Genomic DNA, 25,361 nt, shown 5'->3' with positions numbered 1-25,361 from the left:
GGGCTGAACTAATGTTTGTGTGGCCCAAATAATTTTGCATAGCCAGAAGTTCTAATGCATGGATAATACCAAATATCATTCTTTGCCTTTCCCAAAAGTTTCCTTTTCAGTTATTTCAGGTTTTTTGTGAGCATCAGCCACTGAAGTTTGCGGTAGTGAATGTTTGTTTTCTTACCAGTCAAGCATAAATATAGTGACACTGGTCATGGTCAGCATGTTATTGGGTCATAACCATGTTGCTGGGTATGTGGTGTGTTATCTTCTTTTCCCTTCTTCCCGCTCTTCTTTTCCCCTCTCCCCCCTTTGATTTGTTTCCAAAAGAAATGTGCCTTAAAATCCCAGAGCTATTATCAGTCTTAATTTTAAAATGGTCCACAAAGATATATATTGTCAACAATAAGCAGGTGTCCATTTCCTATTTATTTTGGCTCTAGTGCTGTAAATTGAAGTTCAATTAGTACGTCATTTTCCTACCACCTTTTGGTTCTAGTGAAAATTGATGATTTTAAGTGTATGGGCCAAAGTTTCCACTATCTGATTTTCAAAAGCTATATAATATTGCGTTTCATTGATCGATTTCTTTCCCCGTTAAGTTCTTGTGCTCTCCAGGCAGTAGTACAGTAACTCCAAAAGACTTCTGAAAAGTCCCAGATCTGTTATGGTTACTGAGAAAATAATATGCTTCATGAACTGGAGTTGATATGATTTACTAGCAGAAGAAAAGGAGTAAGACTAGCCTAAGATGCACCATTTTGCAGATTAATGCTGACAAGCAAAAACTTCGCAAATTCTGGTTGTAGTTCTGTCACTTGCTCTGGATTCTCTTTGACTTCACTGTGAAGGAAAAAAGTACTTCATACTTTCTTCTTTAGTGGTTGCTGTTTGTTTGTTTGTTTTTGAAGTATGTGAATCAAGAATATACAATAGATTTGTCTGGAGTGTTTGCTTTGATAGAATGTAGCATATGCGTGTTGAATATTCACCAAATGCATGCAGTCCCTTCAAAGATAAAGGCAGTTTGCCCCATATTTACCATTTATTTGAGTAACTTCTCCTCCAGCTGTTAATGCTAACAGATAATCTAGTGGAAGCCATTTAGCTTTTTGCAGAAAGATATTGTCTTCCATTCCCAGATGTAAAATCAATTTCACTCATTAGGAAGGCAAAAAATTATCTCTAGCCCTAAAAATTATGTCATCTTCATATATAATTATATGAGCATAGCAAAGAATTTTAGTTCTTGGTTTTAGAATTTTAGTTCTTGGTTTTAGAGTTTTAGGGCAAAGAGCTAAATGCAGTGTCAGATAAAAAATAGGACCACACTTGAAATGTATTAATACAGTATCAGAAGGCAGTCAGCAGCCATATTTCACTTCCTGGATGCTTGATTCAAACTTCCTTCTTTATACTTCCAAGAAGGTTTTCTTTTTTTGTAAAATATTAATAAAACCACTTGTTAATATAAGTGTTCACTTCCAAACAGGGCTTGAAGGTATCTGGAAATCACCACAGGCTAATTATTTTCCTAAAGAAAGGACATTATGCCCAGTCTGCAATGGGAACTGTTACTAAAGAAAAGTAGCTCTAGTTGCACTAAATTCTCCCATCAACATTAAGTGATTGAATAAAATTAATTACTGTTCTCTTGTGTGAATTCATAAGGGAACTATTACGTTACGCTTAGTAGCACCCTTTTTCTTTAACTTCATGCTCATAAACTTTGGTTGACTTTTGCTATTTAATTTCCTTTATTTGAATTTTTTTTTTCCGTTTCCTTACTTCTTTCCTCTTTTATTCTTCCCTCATCCTATTTACTACAGGAGAATCAACGCATGCAGCAGAATATAGACTCCATAACCAAAGAGGTGTTTGATCTCCAGGAGACAATTAATTGGAAAGATAAAATAATAGGGGTATGAAACAAATATGGGGGGGGAAAGGTATTTTTTCATTTTAGAAGTAGATGGATGCCCCCCACCCCCCAAGGAATGCTGTGTACTCCAAAGAAATGAAGGCCACTCCCAATTTAAATATTTAAAATGTTTTGCAGTCTTTCTCTTTAGAAAATGAGCTCCACTTCAGCTTTACTTGCATAATGATGAATAATACTAATTAAATCTATAACATAACAAATTGTTATGCATACAGTTTTATAATTTTTTACAAAATATTTTTTACCTGTAATCAGAGCTTGAAAAAGTCATCATTTCCTTATTCTTAATAAATGTAAAAACTGCCTGGGTCTGTATATTGATACATAGTGACACAGCAATAACTTAACTTTAGAGATCTGAAATTATTTTTAAAGCTTTTAATCTCCTTAGAGGCAAATAGAATTTTCAAAACTTGGAACAGTTTAAACCTTGCTCGCCATTTGGCTTCTGCCTCTGTTGTCATCTTACCAATTTGCATAACAATTAGTGGATTTTAAAATGGTCTGCTTTCCACTACCTGGGATAAGAGAGACAAAATACCCCAAATAATGGAAAACCTAGGGAGCTGCAGGAGCTAAGGGTCAAAATGTAGAGAAGCCTCAGTGAATATTTGTAGATGGCGCTTGCATTTGGCATACCTAGTGCTAAAAAAATACGATCTTGAATTGACTTCCGCAGCCACACTTGCACATTCCTGTATTGCACTTCTGATCCTTCTAGGGCTGGTTAGCTTGGATGCAACACTGAACCAAGATGATTTTGTGATACCACAAACAAAATACCAGAGTTACCAACTATTGGAATTGAGAGTTGGAATCGAAACAGTGGTTGCATGGGACCTTTTGAGGAGCATCTGTAGGGCTCCTGCGTAAAATGAAGGTGGTACATGAAGAATTGAGTTGATATGCACTACGCAGCTAATGTAGGTCAGGCAGAGTCTGTCAGCTTTGCTTCTGGGCAGCACAGAAGTGGTAAAATTGTCTCAGTCAGCCTGGTCCTTGGTGATAACTACATGGCTCTGAACCTGCGGCTGTTCTGAGCCGCAAGTAGATTGCCTGGTGGTGAGAGGGAGTTAGCTGGATAGTCTTTAGAAAGGAATCATCTGCCTTTTAGTAACTCTAGGGTCATTTCTCTCTAACTAAATGAATTTTACGCCAGATTTTGACATATGCATATTTCTTTGAAAATTGCTGTATTTGCTGGAGTTCAAGTAACTTTGAAAAGTTATCTTTTAACCAGTGAAGCCCAGTTAAAAAAAGCCCTGTTATACTGTCTTTATTCAGTCCATATTTATTTCATGTTTCAGTCTTTCAATCCATATTGCAAACCTCTCTTCCATCATAAAATATTTCAACATTTTTAAGTTTTCTTCTGAACATTCTTCTGAAAGGTTATCTTTAACCATATTTTTTCTATACTTACTCTTTACCTTTGTGTACTGGACTATCCCAATTTGTGCAGGTTTTCTTGTGCAAGCACTTTTTTCTCTTTCAAATATGTTGCTAGAGTTAGTACAGAGCATATCATCTATCTAATGTTCAAAAAAACTAGCTACCAGCCAGACTGACAAGAAAGATATTTTTTCCTTTAGCCAAAATTTTCCTGTCTGTTTCTGTGTTCTTGTAAACACCATAACTGGATCTTTTCTAGTTTTTTTTACCATCTTGGAATTGAAAATTCCTAGTTCTTAAAATGTAAAAATGCTGCTGTCTTTTCTTTCTTAATTCTGTTATCTAAAAACACTTACATATTTTTCTTAGCTCACAGTTTTTTAGTCTTTCTCCCCAATACTGAGTAGTTTTGCTAATTTTTACTGTTTTCCGGCTTCAGAAGTCCCTGAGAAGCTTCACAAAGGAGTAGTTTATAATTAGAATTGTAACTTAGTTTTACAATGTATGCAAGACTGATGCTGCCTCAGAGGAAGAAAGGGAGGCAAGCAGAACAGAGACAGCATGAGTCTGTTTTACACCTGCCTTCTTATATTGTCCTGTTCCTACAAAGTGATTGGAATTTGCAGTTGTATTTGGTCTTAAATTAGGTCGATTTGAGGACACTGAATTATAACTTCCAGGTTATATTCCTGAACTACACAGCTATTTTACTGTTTGGCTTGCATTGCCAATTTGAAATTAGCAATGGCGTGTCTGAGTTCAGTATAGATTTTGTGAAGGTTTTTCAAATATTTAGAAAATAGGACCCCAGACAAATCTGCTTTCTGCCAAGTGATCAGATTTTAATCATACTGGTGTGTTAAAACAAGCCTGCAGAGCTTAGTTGTCCTGATTTTTATTCCCTCCCCTACTGCCCCATGATAGAAGAATTGCAGGAGTAGATTTAATACAAAATCCATGTCATGTATCATAACACCTGAGCATACAAGCACTAGCAGTTTTACTAAAGCTTTTCAACGTTGAATAAAACACTAGCAGTTTTACTAAAGCCTTTCAATGTTGAATAATGATTACTAATCTCTCCATAGGTAGAGATACATGGTTATATCAGTTTCACTTCCTTCCCCATCAAAATTTTCTGATTTCCAACACTTGCACTTGAGGGGTGACGATAGAAGGAATGTTTTGGGAAGGTCAGCAGCATCACAGGGTGCTGCCAAGCACACAGGGGATCTGTGTCTGCAGTGTGATTCTGGGCCTTTGTGTCCATTCTCTCAAGTGGGTGAGCCTACTTCCCTCTCTGTCTCTGCCGCTATTCTTCAAAAACGGAAAAGGTATATGTTATCTTCAAGTGGAACGCAAAGTGATGCAATGATTAAGGTTCTTCACACTGTTTATAATGTAGCTACAGAGATCTAGTATGTGTTAGGAAATAAAAGGACATTTTACGAATTCTTAAAAAGTGATGTGACAGCTAATGCTTTCACACATTGAATTACCTACATTTCAAATGTTACATTTATATACTAATAAATCAAGTGCAACAGCACTTACATCTTTCTGTTGAAATTAAAAGTAATGCATTAAAACATTGCTCTAGTATACAGATTCTAGCTAATTATTAAATTTCAGCATACTGCAATTATGTGGAGCAATTACAATACAACAGTATACACCTTCATTTCTTTCTTCGTATCAGTCCATTCCTAAACATTCAAGCATGACGCAAGGTTTAGTTGGATAATTTTCTTGGCAAAATGTGTGTACACTTGTAGTTGCTGTATGGTCAGGATTATTTGTAATGCATGCAGTATTAAATTTGAATGGAATACTGTGATGCTGCCCAGTCAAGTGTAAATGTCTGACTAACTGCCAGGTAACACAGCTCCAGCATAGGTAGGCAAACCCATCTACGTCCATATTATGCTTTTAGCTGCAGTCCTTTCTTGTGCTAAAATAGTGCTGCTAGTGTTCCCTGCTTTTTTTTTTCCTCTAAAACGGACTGCTTTGGGTTTAGTAAAGGGTGGTTGTAATACTGAAGCAAGTAGTAAATAAACTAGTATTTGTAAGTGGATGACAGGCTTATATCCTTATATATCCAAGGTCTTTTATGAGGTAAGATTTCTACTTCTGAACCTTATAAAAGGTAGAGAAATTAGTTCAATGAATGTAATGTTTTAGGATCTTTGCCAATTGAGTTCCAGCAAATTTTATTTCTGGCCACAGAGTGCCTGTATTAAGAAAAATCACTTACTCTTTTGGTACTCAATTCAGTTTATCAAAGTCTACCAAAAATAGAATCCACTAAATAAAAATCTGTTACAGAATCTACTAAGACTTGCCTGGGAAAAAATTATGTCATGACAAACATGCAGTAATGAGGCTAGATGTGACTTGTAAAAGGTAGTTATCAGAGAAGTATGTTTATATGCATTAAATACCCCTTTTAATTTCTTTACTTTTATTGAGCTCTTTGTATTTACTTGTAGAAAATCTCTCTGCTATCTGTCATATGCTTTTTCTCTGTGCCGTTCTTTTTCTTGCTATCTGCCTGAACCCAGGCCCTAGAAAGACAGAAAGATTACTTTGACTGCATTAAGAATGAGCGAGATGAGCTCAGAGAGGAGTTGGCTGACCTGAAGGAAACAATGAAGAGAGGAGAGGTATGTTGGTAGAAGTTACTTTACAGTAACAGAAATCCAGGAATGGGGCATGAAAAAGAGGAAGAATGGTTACTATCCTTGTGCAGTCTCAAAACCTGACCTTAGGGTAGGATAAACAGCGCATTTCGTTGCAACTATTTCAATTGACTTGAAAAGTTTTTTAAAAACTCTTCTGTCCAATTACGTTTTAGCACTTCTCTTGTATAAGTAGTTTTTTCTTTTGTATTTTTAGAAACATGGATTAGTTATAATTCCAGATGGCACACCAAATGGTGATGTAAACCATGAATCAGTGGTTGGTGCAATAACAGTTGTATCACAGGAAGCTGCTCAAGTCTTGGAATCCGCAGGAGAAGGACCACTAGGTAAAAATATCCTAACATACTTTATAGTGTGTTTGAAGTCTTTGTTTCCCTCCTGTTCACAGTGGGTTGTGATTTACAGCCACAGAAAGATACCTGTGATGCTTCTGGAATACATGCTTACACAACTTTAAAGATTGTGATTTTTTTTTTATGCTGAGTAAAAAGATGTATCTTGAGTAAAAAAAAAAAAAACAAACAAAAACAAAGGTATGTGCTTGGGTGTTTGTAACTGATTAGATCTCTTGATCTAGTTTCTGTTTTATTACTGTCAGAAAATATCTTGCCTAAAAGTGTAGTCTTTTGGATTAGTATGTTTTCTGTTGTGTTTTATGAAAAAATGTTCTTTAAAAGTATGTACAGTCAATGAAAGAACTTCTCTTACAGGAAACAATACATTGTATATTCTTTCTCCTTCCTTGAAATACTTCTGCCTTTCTTAGTGTAAAGCAAGTACAGTCTTTCATCACACTCACTAGAAAAAAAAATAAAGTTTTTAAAACATTCAAAAAATGACACAGACAACAAAGATACAGGTTTTGGGGGCCTTTATTTTAACTTGCTTTTATTCTTAGGTTGAGCAAATTATTGTATGCATAGTCAATCCACTGTAAAACTGTTAGTTAACATGCAAAGAAACGTCTCTATGCACTTGCATTATATTTGTACCTAACATAATAGTTATATATTTTTATTTTGACAGATATTAGACTTGATACGTGTTTCTGCTGTGGCTCCATCATAGTGAAATACGGATGTCTTTATGCTTTGTTACTGTCAAAGTTACAATTTCCAAGGGAGCTGCTCTAATCTTAGCATGGTGTTGCTTGACAGACTGTTTTGTAGCCATTACTCATCTTCTGACTGATTAGAGATAGTGCAACATTCATGTGGGTCCTTTCCCAAGTACTTTTTTTGTGGTTTGAGAACACTGTCTACAAACTTTCTAAACATATGGGGAAGCTTAGTGCCTTCCCTGAAGAGATAGCAATCTTTAAGATAGGGAAAAGAGTATACAATCAGGAGAAAATTTTGTTGGAAATGGCTGTTCTATATATTGGGACAAAACTGTGGTTTATTTAAAAAGAAAAATCCTCAGGTATTAATTTACTTCGAAGAATTACTAAACTCAGGTTTTGCTTTTAAAATTGCTATAAACAGTGTAATGAAGTATTTTTCCCTTATTTCTGCTATTAACTGAAGGCTGCTATGTTGCTATTAGTGAGATATCAAAGTGTTATGCTCCTAGTGCTATTAGCTTTAAGTCTGAAGAGCATTTTATTTGAAAAAGAAAAAAGTTATGAAAAATGTTCTTAGTTACAGATTTCTCTGGCTTTTAATCGGGTTCTTTGGTTTTAGATGTCCGGCTACGAAAACTGGCTGGAGAAAAGGAGGAATTATTGTCCCAGGTAAAATAAGCTATTCTTTTCAGAAATAGACCTTTGTGTATCTTTTTGCAGACTATTAATATAGTAGCAATAAATAAATATTAAGCACCAAAGATGCTTAATCAAATACTTAAGCACTAAAGCAAAATAAAGTACTCAACTTCTTACCTGGCTGGCTACCAGGAATTATCAGCTCCTCTCACTAGTGTCCTTATCCATCTGACTTCGATCTTGGTTGGTAAAGAACCCTCATTTCACTAACTGGTTAGCTGAAATCTAACTTGCTGCTGACTCTACTATTAGTGCATGTACTTAAAGTTGTTCTTTCTTTTATTTTGTCTTACGTGGAAATACTAAAGTCAGTAAAGTGACACTTTCATAACATCAGTGGCACTTTCTTCCAAAAAGTGGTACTATTTCTTTGATCATTTCAGTTACTCAAATAGAAAATTAATATTATCAAAGTAGTTGTATTTTAATACAGTTCAGTATTGAGAGGACTCAAGAAAACATAGCCATTGAACAATTAAGAATACCATAGTCTTTGTGCTTCTAGTTGAACACATTGCAAATTTAAAGTGGTGGTGTTAACATTTATTTTTGCTGAGAATGTACTTTAATTTTAGTATAGGTACTTGGTTTAGAATGCCAATAAACTCTAGCATTGAATCAAGTCTATTAAATATAAGTATATAAAGATGTATATGCATATTTATCACCATATAATTGTAAAAATCACTGTTAAAGTATTTGATTCATATCATGCCTGGGAGTTTTGCAAGTGTAACTCCCATACCACTAATCTGTAGGGCAATATTTTGATAAGAGAGTCAAAAAAGTAGCTCCCACTTCTTTCATAAACTCGAGACAAGGAGGACATAGCTGAGGAATCTATGTTCCCTGACTACTGGAAAAATCCCGAGACAGCTGCTGTAGCATAAAATGGAACCGTTTAAGACTAATGTGCGCTACAGACTTGCCTAGCACCATTGCTTCCAGGTGGAGTAAAAGAGAGGGCCCCAAAAAAGCAGTGCATTATTCACCTGTAAAATCACCAGGATATTGTTCATTACCTTCATACGTGTTTAGAGTGTAAAAGGTATACTGTAGAAGAAATGCCTAGACAGAGTTTAATGCCACCTCCTCCTCTGGAAAGGCAGCTCCGTTAGAGTTACTGGGTGCCCCTGCATTGCACAGATCCCTGCAGCACTGACCAAACTGGTGGGTTTGGATTGTGCATTGACATGCAAAGGGCACTCGCCCAGCAATGGGGATGGGGGACTGCAGCCACAGGCCTCGGGGACTGGCTTCCCTGCTTCCCCTGCATGGCTCTGCTACTCCTGCTTACAGAACCGTCTCAGCCAGTGGCATCTCAGGACTGCTTTGCCTTTTTCCCATCAAACGTTTAGATATACAACTACTGAACTTCCGGGAGTCTCTTTTTCACAAAAGAACGCTTCTTTTTCAGGTTAGAAAACTGAAGATGCAGTTGGAAGAAGAACGACAGAAATATTCTAAAAGTGATGGCATGAATCCAGATATCATAGGCTTAGAGAACGGTTCTGACTTACAGCTAATCGAAATGCAGAGTAGGTATATGGTTACTGTTCAAAGGTATTCTTACTGGGGAGAGGAAACACTCTTCCAACTCCTTTCATATATTGTTGTGCAGTAGTAGTATTGTGAATGAATATATCGTTGAGCAGCTAGTTTTTTGTTGGTATATCTCCTTGTAGGAAACTTCTTGCTGCAGAATACCTTAAAAATCTGCCTCTTCTAGTGTTGAATAACAACATTCTGGGAAGTTATTTTTTAGTTTATTACCTTGCCTAGAATCAGTGCCACTACTTGAACAATTTCAATTTTTAGATGATAAAATTTCAGCTGAGATATTTGGTTAATGTATTCTACCTGACTTTTATTTTCTTGAATCTTTGATACAGAAACTTAACCAAAAGACCATTGTTCTCTGAAGCAAAACATGAAAAGTTATTAAACACAATATTCAGTGTTGCTTCATAGAAGCACTACGCTACTTTCCATTTCAAGCAAGCTATTTCTTCAGCTGAAAACTTTACTTGTTTGACAGATTGATATTTAATATGCTTGTGGCAATGAACATGAACAGAGCACTGGCAATGTCAGGGCCAAAATATAACACTAAAATAATTTGCAAAGCTCCTTGGAGTTGGTCGGGCAGGTTCAAGTCTTGTGCTCCTTATCATTCAAGTGTTATTACAGATGTCTATGCTAAATGCTGCTGGTATTATGTCTATTGTGATTTGACCCATTTTGCAGTGTGTGTTGGCTATTGTGTTGATTCTCTTTTTTTGAGAGATGAATTTGCTTATCTAAATATGTGTGTTTTAAAAGGGGTGTATCTCATTTATACATCTGAGATTTAATGCACACTCTTACAGAGACAGTAGTTGTGTTCTCTAAATAACAGGAAAACTATTTCCTTTTCATACTCTCAAAAAAGATTTCTGAAAGAACATTTACCGCTTTATAATCCTGTATACGGGCTTCTCAATCAAATGGTCTTTTTAATGAATTTTAATTAAAAGGGGAATTGCTAGTTTAGAGAGTTGCTTTGAATAATATATTCACATCAATTTTTGTCTAGGAGATGCCAACAGACAAATTAGTGAATACAAATTTAAGCTTTCAAAAGCTGAACAAGATATAACTACCTTGGAACAAAATGTAAGTGTGTCTCTTTTCATATTTATTGTTATCATTATACTTGCTCTGCACACTTTTCCAATACATTTTCAGAGGTTTTGTTGAAAAAAGTATTTCGTCATTTGATTTACTGTTTGTTCTTTAGCTTGCACAGAATGGCACTACATTTATATTTTTTCATATTTCCTGCAATTCAATACCTGTGCATAGTCTAACAAAAGAGAAAATGTGGAGTTAATTTACTAAGATGTGAATGTATGGCAGAATATAAAGAGGAACTGAAGCTACTAGTTCAAGAAAATCAGTTTACGTAGCTTAATTACTTGTAAGAAAGTTGTATAGACTGTGGAAGGTACATAATATACTCTCTGAAATTCAAGAGTTTGTTTTTCTGGATATACATCTATATCTCACACTGATTTACTCACACTTCATGATTGTAAGTCAGTAACATGATATTATAGTTCAGCATCTCTGTAGATCGCCTAAAAATCAGAGGATTATAATCTGAATCAGAGATGCATAGTTGGTCTCTTGCACAGCAACAGGCTACTAGCCTGTCCTATGGATTTGGGGGTAGCAGGGAGCTATGAATATAACAATCCAGCAAGTGGTCTTTAAGACCTGCAGATTGCAACCAGGATTTGTCTCAAGCCCCCTCTTTACTGCTGAACTCTGTGCTTGAGCTCAAGACCTCTTGCATCATGTCCTGGTAACAGTTACAGTCTCCTTTCTACTTTGCACCTTTTCATATGGTCTCTGCTTTTCAACTTTCCAGCTTTTGTTTTTAATCCCATGTGTTCCCCAATTCTTTTTTCCTTTTTCCAACTTTTCGCTCTCTGCTTAGTTCTTTAACCTGCTGTATCTTCTCAGCTGTGTCCTATGCTATGCTCCATTCTCTACCACTTCCTGTGACCCTTGCCAGGGAGGGACAGGCAGTAAAGGGTATTCCAAGTTTCTGCCCACAATTTATTTTACTGTTTTATTAGTTCTTTTAAACACTCTCTTTGCAATTATGGCTGCTGCTAACACAGTTAAACCTCCTCTTTCCAGAGGGAGATACTATGGATAATTCACAGGATGCCTTGTGTTACAGTGGTTTTTCAGAAAGGAAGCACAGCTGGTGGCAGGTGAGCTCAGGGTGGAACACCTGAGTAATCGTTCCTTTTTCTTGTTTGGGTTTGCAGATTGGACGACTTGAGGGGCAGGTTGCAAGGTATAAAAATGCAGCGGAAAATGCAGAAAAAGTAGAAGATGAACTCAAAGCTGAAAAGAGAAAGCTTCAGCGAGAGGTAATTGACTGGCCTTCCTTTTCAGCTGTATGCTCCTTTCAGTCTTGAACTGCTCTGTCTTTTGCCTCCAAGCTCTTTGGTTACAGCTTTTAAGTGTTTTTTTTGAGGAGGCCTTCGAGTCTATCAGTATTGCATTCAGAAGATAACTGTAGCACATAAAAGTAATACTAATTACAAATCAGTGCAGTACTTCCTTGAAAGGAAGGATTTAAAGTTGTATTTTCTTCTAAATGTGATAACTTGTACTGTTTTAAACTAATCCTTCCATAAAAATTACTGGGGAGTTGAATGCTCCCTATGTCAAGTGCCAGCCTGGGAAGCTTCTAGCATGCACCTCACAGGGAGCTGGGAAGAAGCCGTATTTAACTGAGCTGTTGATCATGTTTGCTTAAGAGCTGCTGCATGACTAGCATGATGCCTGCTACCCACAAGAATATATATCCATCAACAAGTAACATACCTTTAAATAGTGTGTAACAGAAGTTGCAGGCACCTAGTTCTTTTGGAATGAGTACATGTTTCATGACTCAATTGCTTCCCAATTATTTTTTTAACAGTTGAACTCTGATTCATCTAACTGCAATAATGAAGGTGTTGTGTCTTAACTTATGTGGGACTCTTACAAAGCATATAATACTTCTATTCCTGATTTAATTTCCTCTGTCAAAGCTGGAGAACAGCAGAAAGTCCAAGTAAGCTTAAAGTGATCATAACTTTTGCTTTCATTTTACAGTTAAGAACAACACTGGATAAGATAGAAGAGATGGAGATGACCAATAGCCACTTAATGAAAAGGCTGGAGAAGATGAAGGCAAATAGGACTGCGCTTTTATCTCAACAGTGAAGTGGAAATTGAAAATATGATGCACTGCTCCTTGAATAACTAGCCCCTAGCTTGTTTTTAAATACAGACTTTCATTGGCACAAACTATTTGAACACTGAGCTGTTCATTGGTGTTTTAGTTTCATAATTAAATGGCATACTTCTTTTTGTAACTTATGAGAGAATGAAACATAGTTTGAATTCCCATGTGAATGACAGCAATTTTTCTGTTAGCATTTGATTCTAGAGTCAGAGCTGGAGCACAATGCTGTATGTTCGACTTAGCGATAGAAAATGTTTTTACAACTGTGGAATCAAGTTTACTCACGATCTCTTTTGGCTGCTTTAATGATGCTTGATGCTCGGAGACAACTGCATGAATTCAAGAAGACACTGTATTACTGTATTATAAACTAACATATATTTGCTCAAGACATCACACAGCACAAGTGCCTTGTATCTGGTGCAATTTAGACTTCATTGTTGAAATAACCTTTGAAATCAGATAACATTTTATTTTAAGATACATTTGGAGTATTCACTAAACTTTATACATTTTGAAAATACATTTTTGTAAAATATTTAAATTTATAAGAAAAAAATAGGGACTGTATATAAAAATTTGCTTTTTTGCATGGGCACATCTGAGTTCTAGGTAATTTTGTTAAATACTAGCCCCTGATACTCTTAATACTAAGAGTGCAGATTTAAAAACTTCTGTTGTATACCATCAAATTATGTCATCTGCTGCTTAAGTGTGAATTGAAATTTTAGGGTGGGAGGAAGGGGTGGGAAATGTGGCTAAGGAGTTTATTAAATGGACACTTTACTGACCAAAACCAGATGTCATGTGTCTTCTTTTAAATACTGAGATACCAACATGAAAGAGCAAAATCCTTGCAGAATAGTAAATTCTGATCTCCATATTCTTGACAAGTATCTTTTTGGCTTTGAAATACTGAGTTTGAATTTTTTTCTGATTTCTTATCCTGGTCTGCTACTTTGACAGTACTGCCATGGAGGAGGGGGGCAGTACAAGGAAGAAGGTGCTTTCTGGAATGGTGTGGTTTTTGTCTGTAGTGTACTCTCTATGGACAGTGAATGCTATTAAGAACTTCCACTCTTTTCAAGCTGGCACATCACAAGTGGGAAATGAGCAGCACCTGCAGTGGCAATTCTGAAGTGTTTGAAGTGGCACTGCCCCTGTGTTGGACTTTGCTTGAGGCCAGCAGGAGCCCAACATTTGATCCGAGAGGAATCAATCTTTTGGCCTCATATCAGATGCTTCCCTGTTGCAAATTGCTACCCTTCAGGAGTACTTCTCAAAGCAAGGTGGGTTTTGTGATGTTTACAATCCAGAGGGTTGGTACTTCTGCTTGTACCAGAGCTGCTTTCCAAAGGACAGCAATCTTGACAGTGCAAAACTGAAGCTTTCTGTCTCTTTTGGTTTGGATACTTCTTGGACTTGGAAAAGAAAATGCCTTCCCTTTTGAGAAGCCTCTTTAAGTAGTAGATCTCCCTAGGCCTACTCATTAAATAGGAGACAGCTGTAGTTTGGTGATCACATAGATTGTCTGTGCTGTTAACTCTTTGCATTCTGTTATGTACTTGTTCAGAAGAAACTGAGGGTCTTGATTAGGTCTTAATGGTGTGTATTCTGAAGATAAAGGGGATCCTTTGGCGGTTTTGAGTGTTCACATGTACAAAACTCTGCTCAAACCTTATTTGGCATATGGTAGGGAGCACATCTTCTAGTTCACTTCCTCCAAACCACGCTGTTGAAGCTGGACATCTTATGGCACAAGGAGAACTGTGATTTCAGTATCAAACTGTGACAGTCAGATAAGGAGTTACTAACTCAGGGTTACCACCCTACTGCAAAGCTTTTTCTGAAGCACAGGTGTAAGGCATTGGTACATCCTTTCTAAAGACTAAGATTTTTAGTAGTTTTTTAAAAAAGTTGTTTGTTACTGAGTTCTGTTAGTATAGCCATTTTAGTTGTAAAGCTTCCCCAATTCTTGCTACCAGAAAATCAAAACAAATTCAACAAAATACCCAGAATGTGAGATTCCCAACATCCAGACTAACTGAATAATACTGGATTATGTGATCCAATATGACTCTTAAGGCAATTGGAAGAGCTAAGAGGGAACAGCCCTAGAAAGAACTAATTGCTAACCTTTCACCGTTTTCTGAAACAACTCTTACCAGAAGTAAGAATAATGTTTCACCAGATTCTTCTGAACTCCTTTCATGTAAGTGGGACAGATCCAAATAAAAATGAAAAGCAAAGCAGTAAATAAAACCAACATGATTATCAAGTCTGTCCCATTATTAAGTTTTCCTTATAAAACTAATTCAGAATCGTGCAACTCAAAATTTTTGTAATGAACATATATCTGACATTTATTTGAAAATTAGAGTGACTTTGTTTTTCCAGCTGTGATTTTTACGGTGGTACTAGTTATAATGCAAGTTAATGTTGCAAACTACTTAGAATGTATAAAAGGTCTGTCTACTAACAGGGTATGCTGAAGTTTTAAAAACAGGCCTCCAGTATGGCTCATGCTGCTTAGCAGCTGCCTGTTCAAAGTTTGGCCCTTGACATTTAACAAACTTTTTTAAAAGCTCACTTAGCAGCACAGTGGACTTATTGGCTGCCTTTTTAACAATTCACCCACGCCCACCCCCCCCAGCAGCCTAAGCAATCATATGTAGTTGGTGGAATAACAGAATCTTGAGAAGCAAAATGCTTGTTTACTTGCATGTACTTGATTACTGATTTCCTCCTGAAGAGTCAATACAATGGTCAAGTCAATTATTTGCCCAGGGGTGCAGGCAGCAGTTGTTTCTGTTCTGGTGTTGTCATTCTCTATTTCTATGTCAGTGTCTTCCTGTGGCCTCTTTCTGCAGTACAGAAACAAAAGTATTTTCTGTTCTCCTATCACTTAGGCAAAACACATGCGCAGCAGATGGGATGCTTGATTCGTGTGCTCATGTTAACACTGAAAATGCAGAATGTTTCCCAAAGCTTCCCAGAAAGTAAGTTGTTTTTACTTCCTAGGCATAATTTGTTAGAAAAGGGTAGTTCATAAGGGAATTTAGAATTCTGGTGTGATCAGTAAGTCTTAATCTTTAAGCACCAAGTCAGTTGGACTCTAAAGGACACATCACAAAATGTTGATACTTCTAAGGATTTTTTCATTATCATTTTTCTGTAATATGGAGGGGAGGGGGGAAATTCTTTCAAAGGCCTTCTGCCTCTCCGAACAGCTCCCTGGAGGAGCTATAAAAGATTGCAGTGCTTTTATCTTTACTAGGGTAATGTCTACAAAATTCAGTAACGGAGTTTATCTTGCTGTCCCCCACAAGAGAATGACCTCTAGAGATAGATCAGGATGATGTCACTAAACTGAAGTCCAAAGAGATCAGAAAAGTCTTCAATTTCAGGGCTCTGAAATAAATAGGTAGCATTGCATGACCTCAGGAAAGGTGAGACTTGCCGAGGAGGCACCATCTCAAGAGACAAGTGACCACTCTCACTCAGCCCCCCCTAGGTGTCACTGTGTCCCCCTGAACATCAGCTATTTCAACCAGACTACTGTCATCTTCTATTTCAGCATCCTCTGGCCTGACTCCACCCTCCGGAGGTCCTGCATTAATCTGTTGTCCCTTCACTGGGGCCTGCACTTAGGGGTTGTTCACTGGTTGGAGAAAAGCATCCAATTTCTGCTCTCAGGAATCAGTGTGGACTGGAAATGAGACATTTACAAACAAAATTATCTAGAGAAATATCACAAAGTGTTCCTGAGATTGTTGAGATGACCTGGGAGCTACAATGAAAAGCAGTAGCAAGAAAAAAAAAGACAAGGTTATTTTGTCTTGATACAAGCATAGGCATGAAAAAAAAATTGTAAGTAATAATGACTGACACTTGGATAGCAATAGAGAAAGGTTTTTTTTTTTTAATCAAAGCACACTGGTTCTGATTAAATGAACTGTATCTGTGATAGGCAAGTGAATAGTAGCTACATGACCTTACCAGCATTGCTGGAGACCACAAATTGCTTGTCGGCCAAATGAAAAACAAGCATTAGCTGTAACTACGGAAAGCTTATGGGGGAAGTTGTTATTTTTGGTCAGACCAACTGGGGTTTGGTTGAGAAAAAAATGTGAGTTTAATTTATTATTCAGATAATTTTAAAGATGCTGGCAAGGGGACAGAGAAGGCTATTAGTTCCTCTTGCATGCATGGTTATGCCCAAGTACTGCCCACAAAAAGGTGCAAAGTTAGTACAGAGTGGGCATAGGGATAATTATAAATGGCATAATGCTAGTATTTTTATTGAGGGCATGATTTTTAACACCCACCACGGTTCCTTCTTCCCTCAGGCTTGCGGGGATTTTGTTTGGTCCATGGGGGGGTTGTTGGGGCCAGGTGTTTGTTAGGGGACAAACAGCAGCACCAAAAAGGTAAAGAGAAACTACATTTTCCCGATTTGTCTTTTGTGGGACACCACATGCCAAGAAGCAGCCTCTGGGGTGCCTCATGCCCTCAAGGCTTTTTCTACCCAACCCCGCTGAGACCGTGAAATCTCCACAGCCTCATCTTGTGTGCCAGAAGGAGATCCTCACCCCACACTTCCCACTGAAAACCAGGAGCTCATTAACTGCAAGCTGTTGATTTACGTCCCGTTCCCCCCCCCCCCCCCCCCCAATAAAAGCTACACAGGCGAGGCCGGTCAGGTTGAGCAGCAGGAACACCAACAATATAACCCCCACACACACACAACCTTGCCGGAGGAGGGGTGAGGCGCCCCGTGGCGGCGACTCAGGGCCCGCCCACCTCTCCCAGCCCGGCCGCGGGGCGCGGCGGGAGCCGTGACGGCGGCGGGCGGTTGAAGTAGCCGCGGGCGGTTGAAGTCGCCTCGCGCGCAGCCCCGCCTGGCGAAGGGCGGGTGCAGGCCCCGCCGCGGCCGGGACGCCCGGTAGGGCGGTGAGAGCGGTGCGGCCGGTGGGGGCTCCCGGGCCCGCCCCGCCTCCGTGCGCCTCCTGACGGCTTCACAGCCCGTCTGCCGCTCCCCGGTACCCTGCCGCGGCCGGTGCGGGTGACTTCCTTGCCTCCGTTATTTGTGAAGGTAGGAGATGGCCAAGTCCTTGCAAAAGCCGTTCAGAAGGAGTCAGGCCAACTTGAAAGAACGAATAAAAGAGAGAAACAAGAAATGGACAGGGCTGGGGAAAGCCTACGAGCCCTCGTGTACAAGTGCCAACAGCACAAGTAAGATGCTTTGGTTGCCTGTGTCACAATTTGTCCGGTGCTCGTTCTTCTTAATTTCTGATGTGTAACGACAGATGGTTCTCTTGCAGCCAGCAGCCCTGCACGACTGAAGAGCATCCAAGCCAACAACAGAGCTCTAGCTCTGGCTTTGCAGGAGGAGAAGCTCAAAGTGAGAGAAGCCCGAGATGCCTTTCTGTGTTTAAAGGGAGAGAATCAATGTCTGAAGTTTGAGATCTTTTATTTACAAACACTGCTCCAATCACAGCAAGTGCAGGCACCTGCTGAGGTATTTTGAACACTGTCTTTGTCTTGCAGTAATGGGGAGTGTCAGAATTGGCTCCAGATAAGCCTGAGGTCTCTTTCTGAACTTTAGTGACTCCTGACAAGTCAGTTAGCTACACAGGAGAGATCTTGTTGGGTTTCCCCCGGTTCTAGTCATTAATACTTTCTATTCTTTGCTTCTCCTCTTTCTGTAAAGAGAGTCAGTGCTCTCCTTTTAATGGACAGTCTGTGACACCTGATTTACGTATAGTTCAGTTTTCTCATAACATGATTGTGAGATATGTATACATGGAGCTGAAAAGAGCTACACTAACATGGTTTGCACTGTTCCTCCATTAGACAAGTGTGTCAGCCTTGTTTGGGCTCCCGTCTTCAGAAGCTGCTTGGAAATTACTGTAGTCAGTTGCTGGGCCAGAAAGGTCAGGGAGTTTGTGATGTGGTGGCACCCCACCTTCCTGTCTTTGGTCTGGACCTTTACTTCTGTCTGCCAGGGAGGCTTCTGTTTTCTGAGTTTTCCCCTCCAAGTACCTCCATTGCTTTCTTCCTGCAGACATCCACACAACTCGCCTGTGCAGGCGAAGGAGAGGGCTGGCTCTAAGCGCGGCAGAATTTGGGTTTCTCTTCTCTCCTGCTGCCAGTCATCTGAAGCCTTGCTCTCCTGGGGGCTATCAGTCTTGTTTCAGCTGCTTAATCACAGTAAAACCTTTCTTGTTGGCAGAATGTGGGAACGTGTCCTTCAGTGCCTGTAACGATTCCTGTTGTCACTGGACAAGAACGTTGTGTGTAAGTAGCACTGATTAATTTGTCTTGTCACTTCTCTTACAGTTTTCTTACAGTGAAGAGGGGGAGAGGTGGATGTAATTCAACAGAAATAATTCCTTGTCCTAAAAGCGATATATTTTTCCCCTCCCTAGGGGAGCTCCACAACATATTGTGGAATGTAAAGAAATCCCCAAGAGTGAGATGAAGGCCACAGCAGATGACAATAAGCCAGCTGTCTGCATTTCAGAGGATCGCTGTGAATCTGCCAGTGCCGATGCCGTAAAGGAATTAGACCCAGAGTGTGGTAAGGAAAGCTACTGGGCATTCCTCCCTCCTGAAGTAAGGAGGAGGACTGTGTGCCCATAACTGCATCATGAATACTCCTTTGTAGTAACGGTGAGATAATACATGAGCATGGAGAAATTCTGTATAGTGATAGCTGTGGTGGTACTAGCTGTGGTGAGGAGCAGACTTGAGCATCAGCAAAGGCTAAAGGTTTTGAGTGAAGATGCCTGGCAGAATGGGGAATGAATTTGCAAGGTCTGACTCTTGTATCCCTGCCTCCTAGTGACCTGATCTACTGAACAGCTGACTAGAGAAGTCTGCTTTTCTGTGGCCTGTTAGTGTTTATGATGAGATACTTTTTCAAAGCCTAATATTTGAAAAGGCTAATTGGAGAAGAGGTATGAGCCGCAGCTCAAATTTCCTGGAGTCCCGCTGTTAGGATTCATGTTTTCCTGTGAGGAGAATACCCAAACTGTGGCCTATTTCAGGATGCTTTCTGGAGGCTATATTCACCCGAGTTTATCTTGGTGGCCACACACTGGGTCTTGCAAATGTTTTTAGAAAACTCTGCAGTTGGTCTGACTGATGGATTTAGAAAGTAAGCAAATCTTCTCTGGGTTGTTAATCTGTAGTTCAATAGGACTCTCTGTTCTGAGTTGATTTTTTTTTTTTTTTGCCTTGTTAACATAGTGCCAGAGCTGCAGACTGTTTCTTCAAATGAAGAATGTGGACAATCTGGCAATGTGTTCCACAAAAGTATGTCCATCAGGCAGTGCTATTCAGAGATAAGGGCTCGTGCAGTGTGTCCTTAGGGTTTTGCCCTTCCAGAGACGCCTCATTCAACAAGAGCCTTTTCCAAACAGGAGGAAGTTAGACTTGAGGAAAGCTTAGGAGAACATAATGTTGAAAACACAAATCCCAGTATTTCTCAACAAAATCAGAGCATGGGAGAGCTGGAGCTGGTGTTGAGGCAGGTAGATTCTGCAGGTGCTCAACTGAATTCAGACAGTGTGCCTGACCTGAGGGAAGTTGTATGTAAAAGGCTTTTGAGTAAGGAGGGAGCAGTATCAGGGGAGAAAGCTGGAAGGTGCTGGAGAAGCCTCCAGACCAAGCCTCACACAAGTGAAGACTTTCCAAGGAAAGCCAGAGGTGCTGGCTGAGTCCTGTCATGGTAAGGGCCACACTTCTCAGAATGGACATCAGGTGACAGCTTTTTGATGGGAGAAGGTGACTGACCCAGCTACCAGCGGGGCTGACACAGAAGGTGTATCTGAGTCCTGGCCACAAGTTGGGCAGTGTTGATGAGGATTCAGATGATGGCCTCCACATGCCTCATCACCATAAATCGCCCAGCAAGAGTGGCTCAGTGACCAGAATGGGTGCATGGGGAGAGCATTCAAGACCTGGATCTGAGAGGTGTCTGGCAGAGCCCAAGCAGGAACTCCAGAATGAAAGAGAGGCGCACCATCCTACACCAAGGGCAAAGCTAGTTGGTAAGGGGAGTTTGGAAAGGGTTGCATCCTGATCGATTTCTGTACTTCCTAGACTGTTGTTTTAGGGAAGTAGACTGTTTCAAGCTAGCTTCTCTTACAAATGCACATGAAATGGTGCTGGAAACTTGATATGACAGTGTCATTTATCCAACTGCTTGTTTTGTCAGCAAAGAGGTAACTGAAACTGGATACTGTTTGAAAAACTGCTTAAAACCAAACTATACTGTGTTGTTTGTGTTTCACAATGCTTTAAGGATGAAGGGAAACAGGAAATCAGAGCTACTAATAAAGAGCATGTTGCTAGAGAAAGCTGGATATTCTTTTTTTAATGGCAGATCAGGGCTTGAAGAGGATCAGCTTAAGCATTTCTTACTCTTTCTTGAATGGAGAGATGCATGTCAGAGGCACAGCTGGCAGCTACTTAATGTCTACTAGTTCATTCGTATATATTGTGCCTTACGATCCACGTTTTCTTGAAGTGTTGGTTGTATAATGAACGAACGTGCCTTGAAACTTTTTGAACAGGGGAATCTTTTGAGCCTTCTCGTCGATGTCTTCAGAATGTTACCAGCATGGCATGCTCCCACCTCAGCACTGGGATAATGGTTGTTCACCCAGCATGTGAAAGGCCACCACCTCTGAAATGCAGGCAACATGACCCCAGGAACTGCGTATGTGTCCTACTTCTTGGCTTAATGCAGTGAAGGACTGTGGCCTTTCTTAAAAGGCAGGGTATGGCGGGGGTTATTTTGGGCGGAAAGTTCCAGGATGGCCTTTGAAGAAGGGTCTGATATTAGTAGTGCAAAACAGTTCAAAGCAGGATCTAATGTAGTAGTTGGGAGTTGAACTGTTGTAAATAGAGGAGGGAGTGGGAGATGAAATAGAATCCAAACTTAGTTTTGCTGCATTATTTTTGCAGGAATCTTAGAGGAGATGCATTTGCAGATGAGTATTGTCTGACAGCTCCAATTTTCCAGCAGAAAAAAAGAAGAATCTCTTGAAATAAAGGAAAAATGTTTTAGTTATCAGTGAGTTTTCCTGTCATTCTTAACACCTAGGCAGTTCATGATGCGTGAGAACATCTACTACAAATACAGTCACATCTGGGCATCTGATAGTAGGGACACAGGCAAAAGGTTCACTTGTTTTCGTTAGTCCAAGGAGTGACTTGCTTTTAAGGAGGTGGCTTTTGTGTGTAAGGCATAAGGTGACTTTATAACAGAGGTGATTCTGTTCAAACTCTTCTGGGAGAAATAATGTTCGTTATTTCGTATTTTAGAAATGTCCCATACAATGATGGTTGAACATTAGAGGTTGACTTTCCTATCATGTTTGAAGTAAGACTTTGGTTGATGTGGGTGGATTTGGAGTGCCTAGGTGTTGTGATTTAACCCGGAAGGCAGCTAAAGACCACCCAGCCGTTCGCTCACTCCACCCCGCCCAGTGGGATGAGGGAGAGAATCAGAAAAAAAAAAAAAGTAAAATTCATGGGCTGAGATAAAGACAGTTTAATAGGACAGAAAAAGAAGGGAAAATAATAATGATAAAAGAATATACAAAATAAGTGATGCACAATGCAATTGCTCACCACCCGCCGACCGATGCCCAGCCAGTTCCCGAGCAGCAGTGCCGCCCCCCTGCCAACTCCCCCCCAATTTATATACTGAGCATGACTTCATATGGTATGGAATATCCCTTGGCCAGTTTGGGTCAGCTGTCCTGGCTGTGCCCCCTCCCAGCTTCTCGCTGGCCGGGCATGAGAAGCTGAAAAGTCCTTGACTAGTGTAAGCACTGCTCGGCAACAACTAAAACATCAGTGTGTTATCAACATTATTCTCATACTAAATCCAAAACACAGCACTGTACCAGCTACTAGGAAGAAAATTAACTCTATTCTAGCCGAAACCAGGACTCTAGGATCACTTGATTCTGAATGTTTGTCTCTCTTCAGGTCTAGTTTATGCCAGGGTTGGTGTTTTATATTGATGCTTTTAGTAAATGCATTAGGAAGTACAGTGGAGATCTGGCATCTCTGGCATGGCTTCAGGGGTTGCTTTAAGTGTACTCTGCCAGGTAATAGAGTCCGGTCTGCGCACAGCGGCAGCCAGTGCACTCTTTTCCTCCCCTGTTGTATCCGTATAAGGACCTGTGTTAGCCAGTCTGTCAGCTTTGGTTTGACTGCCCAGCTGGAGCTGAAAACCATCCGAATCAGTTGGCACAGCTACAAATGTGGCTTGAGAAGTAGAATCCAGGTTCTGCCTTGGTTTGGTGCCTGTCTGGTTTGCTGTGAAGACTGACAAGTGCTCTGCTTTGGGGCATGGGAAGAGGGATATTGTAAGGGTAGAGAGAGCTGTTGGCAGCAGAGAGCTTCCCTGATTTGTTGTCACAGACTTGATGTATTTGTCCCTGATAGAACATAACCTCAAACCACCAAGAGCCCTCCATTTGTGAACAGAAGTGTCAGTTCAGTACTGCAGTAGGTGGTGTGTTAGAGGAACCTCTGTTAAACCATTTTAAGGCTGTGTAGCACTGGCTGTTTTTTCTTTGCCTGTCTATCTGCCACTTTCTGAAGTGGCTGCTTCTGTTGTGAGGACATGAAGAAGGCAAGTGCATCCCATGTTCATGATGTCAGAGGACAAGTGTACAGCTTCTGTCTCTACTGGAGAGATTCCCAGCCTCACCTGTCCCATGTGAAGAGGCACGAGACTTCTCCCCTTCTGTAGTTTGTAAACAGCAGTCACTCTTATGCTTGCTTTGTCCGTGATGGTCTCAGCAGTTCAGATGAAGGCAGTGCCTGCTGAATGTTTTCTAGTGTTCTGCCATAGTACAGTGTTATGGCTGTTGACCTAAAGCTTACAGGCTTGCCATGGGAGTCAGTAATTCCAGTGGGGAGTGTAAACTTGATGTTGCTGTCCCCTTCTGTAGTCTCAGAAGGATGTAAGCAGGGTGAGCTCTTCTCTCCAGGTGCTTTTTGTCACCTTAGCACAGCAGCACTGCAGCTTGCAGTGACTGTTTTCTGTGGCTAGAAAGTTAGCTTTGTATGAAGCCTGCCTTAAGCATAGGAAGACTTCTGAACTTGAGTGTGCTGCTGCTTTTCACTTCTGTATTGGTGTGCATAGGACTATCAAGAAAGCAAGACTGGGTTTTCTCTGGAAACTGCTGGATGACCTCTGGCAAAAGTAAGTATATTTATTATACACTTTCTCTGCCTTAGGTGATGGAGCCCCAGACTAAGTCTTAATGAATAACAGCCCATCCTTCCATGTTTTTTGGAGTGCCTCTCTAACACTGGGCAGATGCAGCCCTACCCTTTAGAGGGTTTTCTTCCAGTGTGCCAAAAATAACTTGCATACCAGTAGATGATGGTAGGTAAGTTCAAACTCCAAAGGGAGAGGATATTGCTTCTGTTCGTTGTGTACTGTTACGAAGGGGCATTTAGTGGGCAAAATACGGACCTAGCAAAGAGCATGTGTTTTCAGAGGAGAATTCAAGACCTCTGAACAGATAAATCTGAGTTGCTGGAGGTGTTAAGGTTACCAAGGGTTAGTACAACTTGTGACAAGGTATGAATGTTAGGTGGGGTCTTCCCTGCTCTTCCAGTAGAATTGCTGGCTAGGCCCTGCTTGGGCTCAGTGGACCTATTCCAGGGAGTTTGTAGGCTTTCTGAATAGTTCTTGGGACCACTGGAAGGGGAAGTAACTGACCTCTTGCAGATTCTGTGCTCAGTTGTGACGTAGCAGCACAATCTCTCTGCCCAGAGACGTAGATGCCCCATCCCTGGAAACATTCAAGGTCAGGTTGGACGGGGCTCTGAGCAACCTGATCTAACTGAAGATGTCCCTGCTCATTGTAAGGGGGGTTGAACTAGATGACCTTTAAGGGTCCCTTCTAACCCAAACCATTCTATGATTCTATGAACTATCTGCTGAAGGCAGACCTAGCGAAGTAGAAGTCCAAAGTAATTCAGATTTAGTTATACTTAAGTTAAACCTCTTCTGTACCAGTATAAAATATTAATTTGACAAATATGGAATTGGTCAGCTGTTGGAAGCATTTGCTAAATCACGTATGCTACTATGACTTCATTGTACAGTATCTCAAAAACTTCCAATTATATAGAATCATAGAATAGTTTGGGTTGGAAGGGACCTCTAAACATCATCTAGTCCAACCCCCCTGCCATAGGCAGGGACATCTTCAACTAGATCAGGTTGCTCAGAGCCCCGTCCAGCCTGACCTGGAATGTTTCCAGGGATGGGGCATCCACCACCTCTCTGGGCAACCTGTGCCAGTGTTTCACCACCCTCAGCGTAAAAAATTTCTTCCTTATATCTAGCCTAAATCTACCCCCCTTTAGTTTAAAGCCATTCCCCCTTGTCCTGTTGCAACAGGCCCTGCTAAAAAGTTTGCCGCCATCTTTTTTATAAGCCCCCTTTAAGTACTGACAGGCTGCAATAAGGTCTCCCCGAAGCCTTCTCTTCTCCAGGCTGAACAACCCCCAACTCTCTCAGCCTTTCTTCATAGGAGAGGTGTTCCATCCCCCTGATCATTTTCGTGGCCCTCTTCTGGACCCGCTCCAACAGATCCATGTCTTTCTTATGCTGAGGGCTCCAGAGCTGGGCGCAGTACTCCAGGTGGGGTCTCACCAGAGCAGAGCAGAGGGGCAGAATCACCTCCCTCGACCTGCTGGTCATGCTTCTTTTGATGCAGCCCAAGATACGAT

General features: G+C 40.3%; 1 protein-coding gene across 21 annotated transcripts in view; it reads left to right on the top strand.

Annotated features, from left to right (window-relative positions):
• The window catches only part of LRRFIP2 (LRR binding FLII interacting protein 2), a 59,928-nt gene extending 46,551 nt beyond the window's left edge, over positions 1 to 13,377 (top strand). For 13 of the 21 annotated variants that reach the window (XM_076330818.1, XM_076330817.1, XM_076330816.1 and 10 more), the window contains 8 exons: positions 1,821 to 1,913; positions 5,887 to 5,988; positions 6,221 to 6,353; positions 7,710 to 7,759; positions 9,207 to 9,327; positions 10,365 to 10,444; positions 11,611 to 11,715; positions 12,449 to 13,377. In XM_076330818.1, coding sequence (XP_076186933.1) covers positions 1,821 to 1,913; positions 5,887 to 5,988; positions 6,221 to 6,353; positions 7,710 to 7,759; positions 9,207 to 9,327; positions 10,365 to 10,444; positions 11,611 to 11,715; positions 12,449 to 12,559 — 795 coding nt within the window. In that variant the 3' untranslated portion in view covers positions 12,560 to 13,377. The remainder of the gene's footprint in view (positions 1 to 1,820; positions 1,914 to 5,886; positions 5,989 to 6,220; positions 6,354 to 7,709; positions 7,760 to 9,206; positions 9,328 to 10,364; positions 10,445 to 11,610; positions 11,716 to 12,448) is intronic. The other 8 variants (XM_076330820.1, XM_076330819.1, XM_076330810.1 and 5 more) reach the window with 2 other exon arrangements.
• The last annotated feature ends 11,984 nt before the right edge of the window (positions 13,378 to 25,361 follow it).

This window comes from Aptenodytes patagonicus, chromosome 2 (assembly GCF_965638725.1).
Source record: "Aptenodytes patagonicus chromosome 2, bAptPat1.pri.cur, whole genome shotgun sequence".
Taxonomy (NCBI): domain Eukaryota; kingdom Metazoa; phylum Chordata; class Aves; order Sphenisciformes; family Spheniscidae; genus Aptenodytes; species Aptenodytes patagonicus.
Note: the sequence above shows the minus strand (reverse complement) of the source record. Positions and strands in the feature narration are given on the sequence as shown.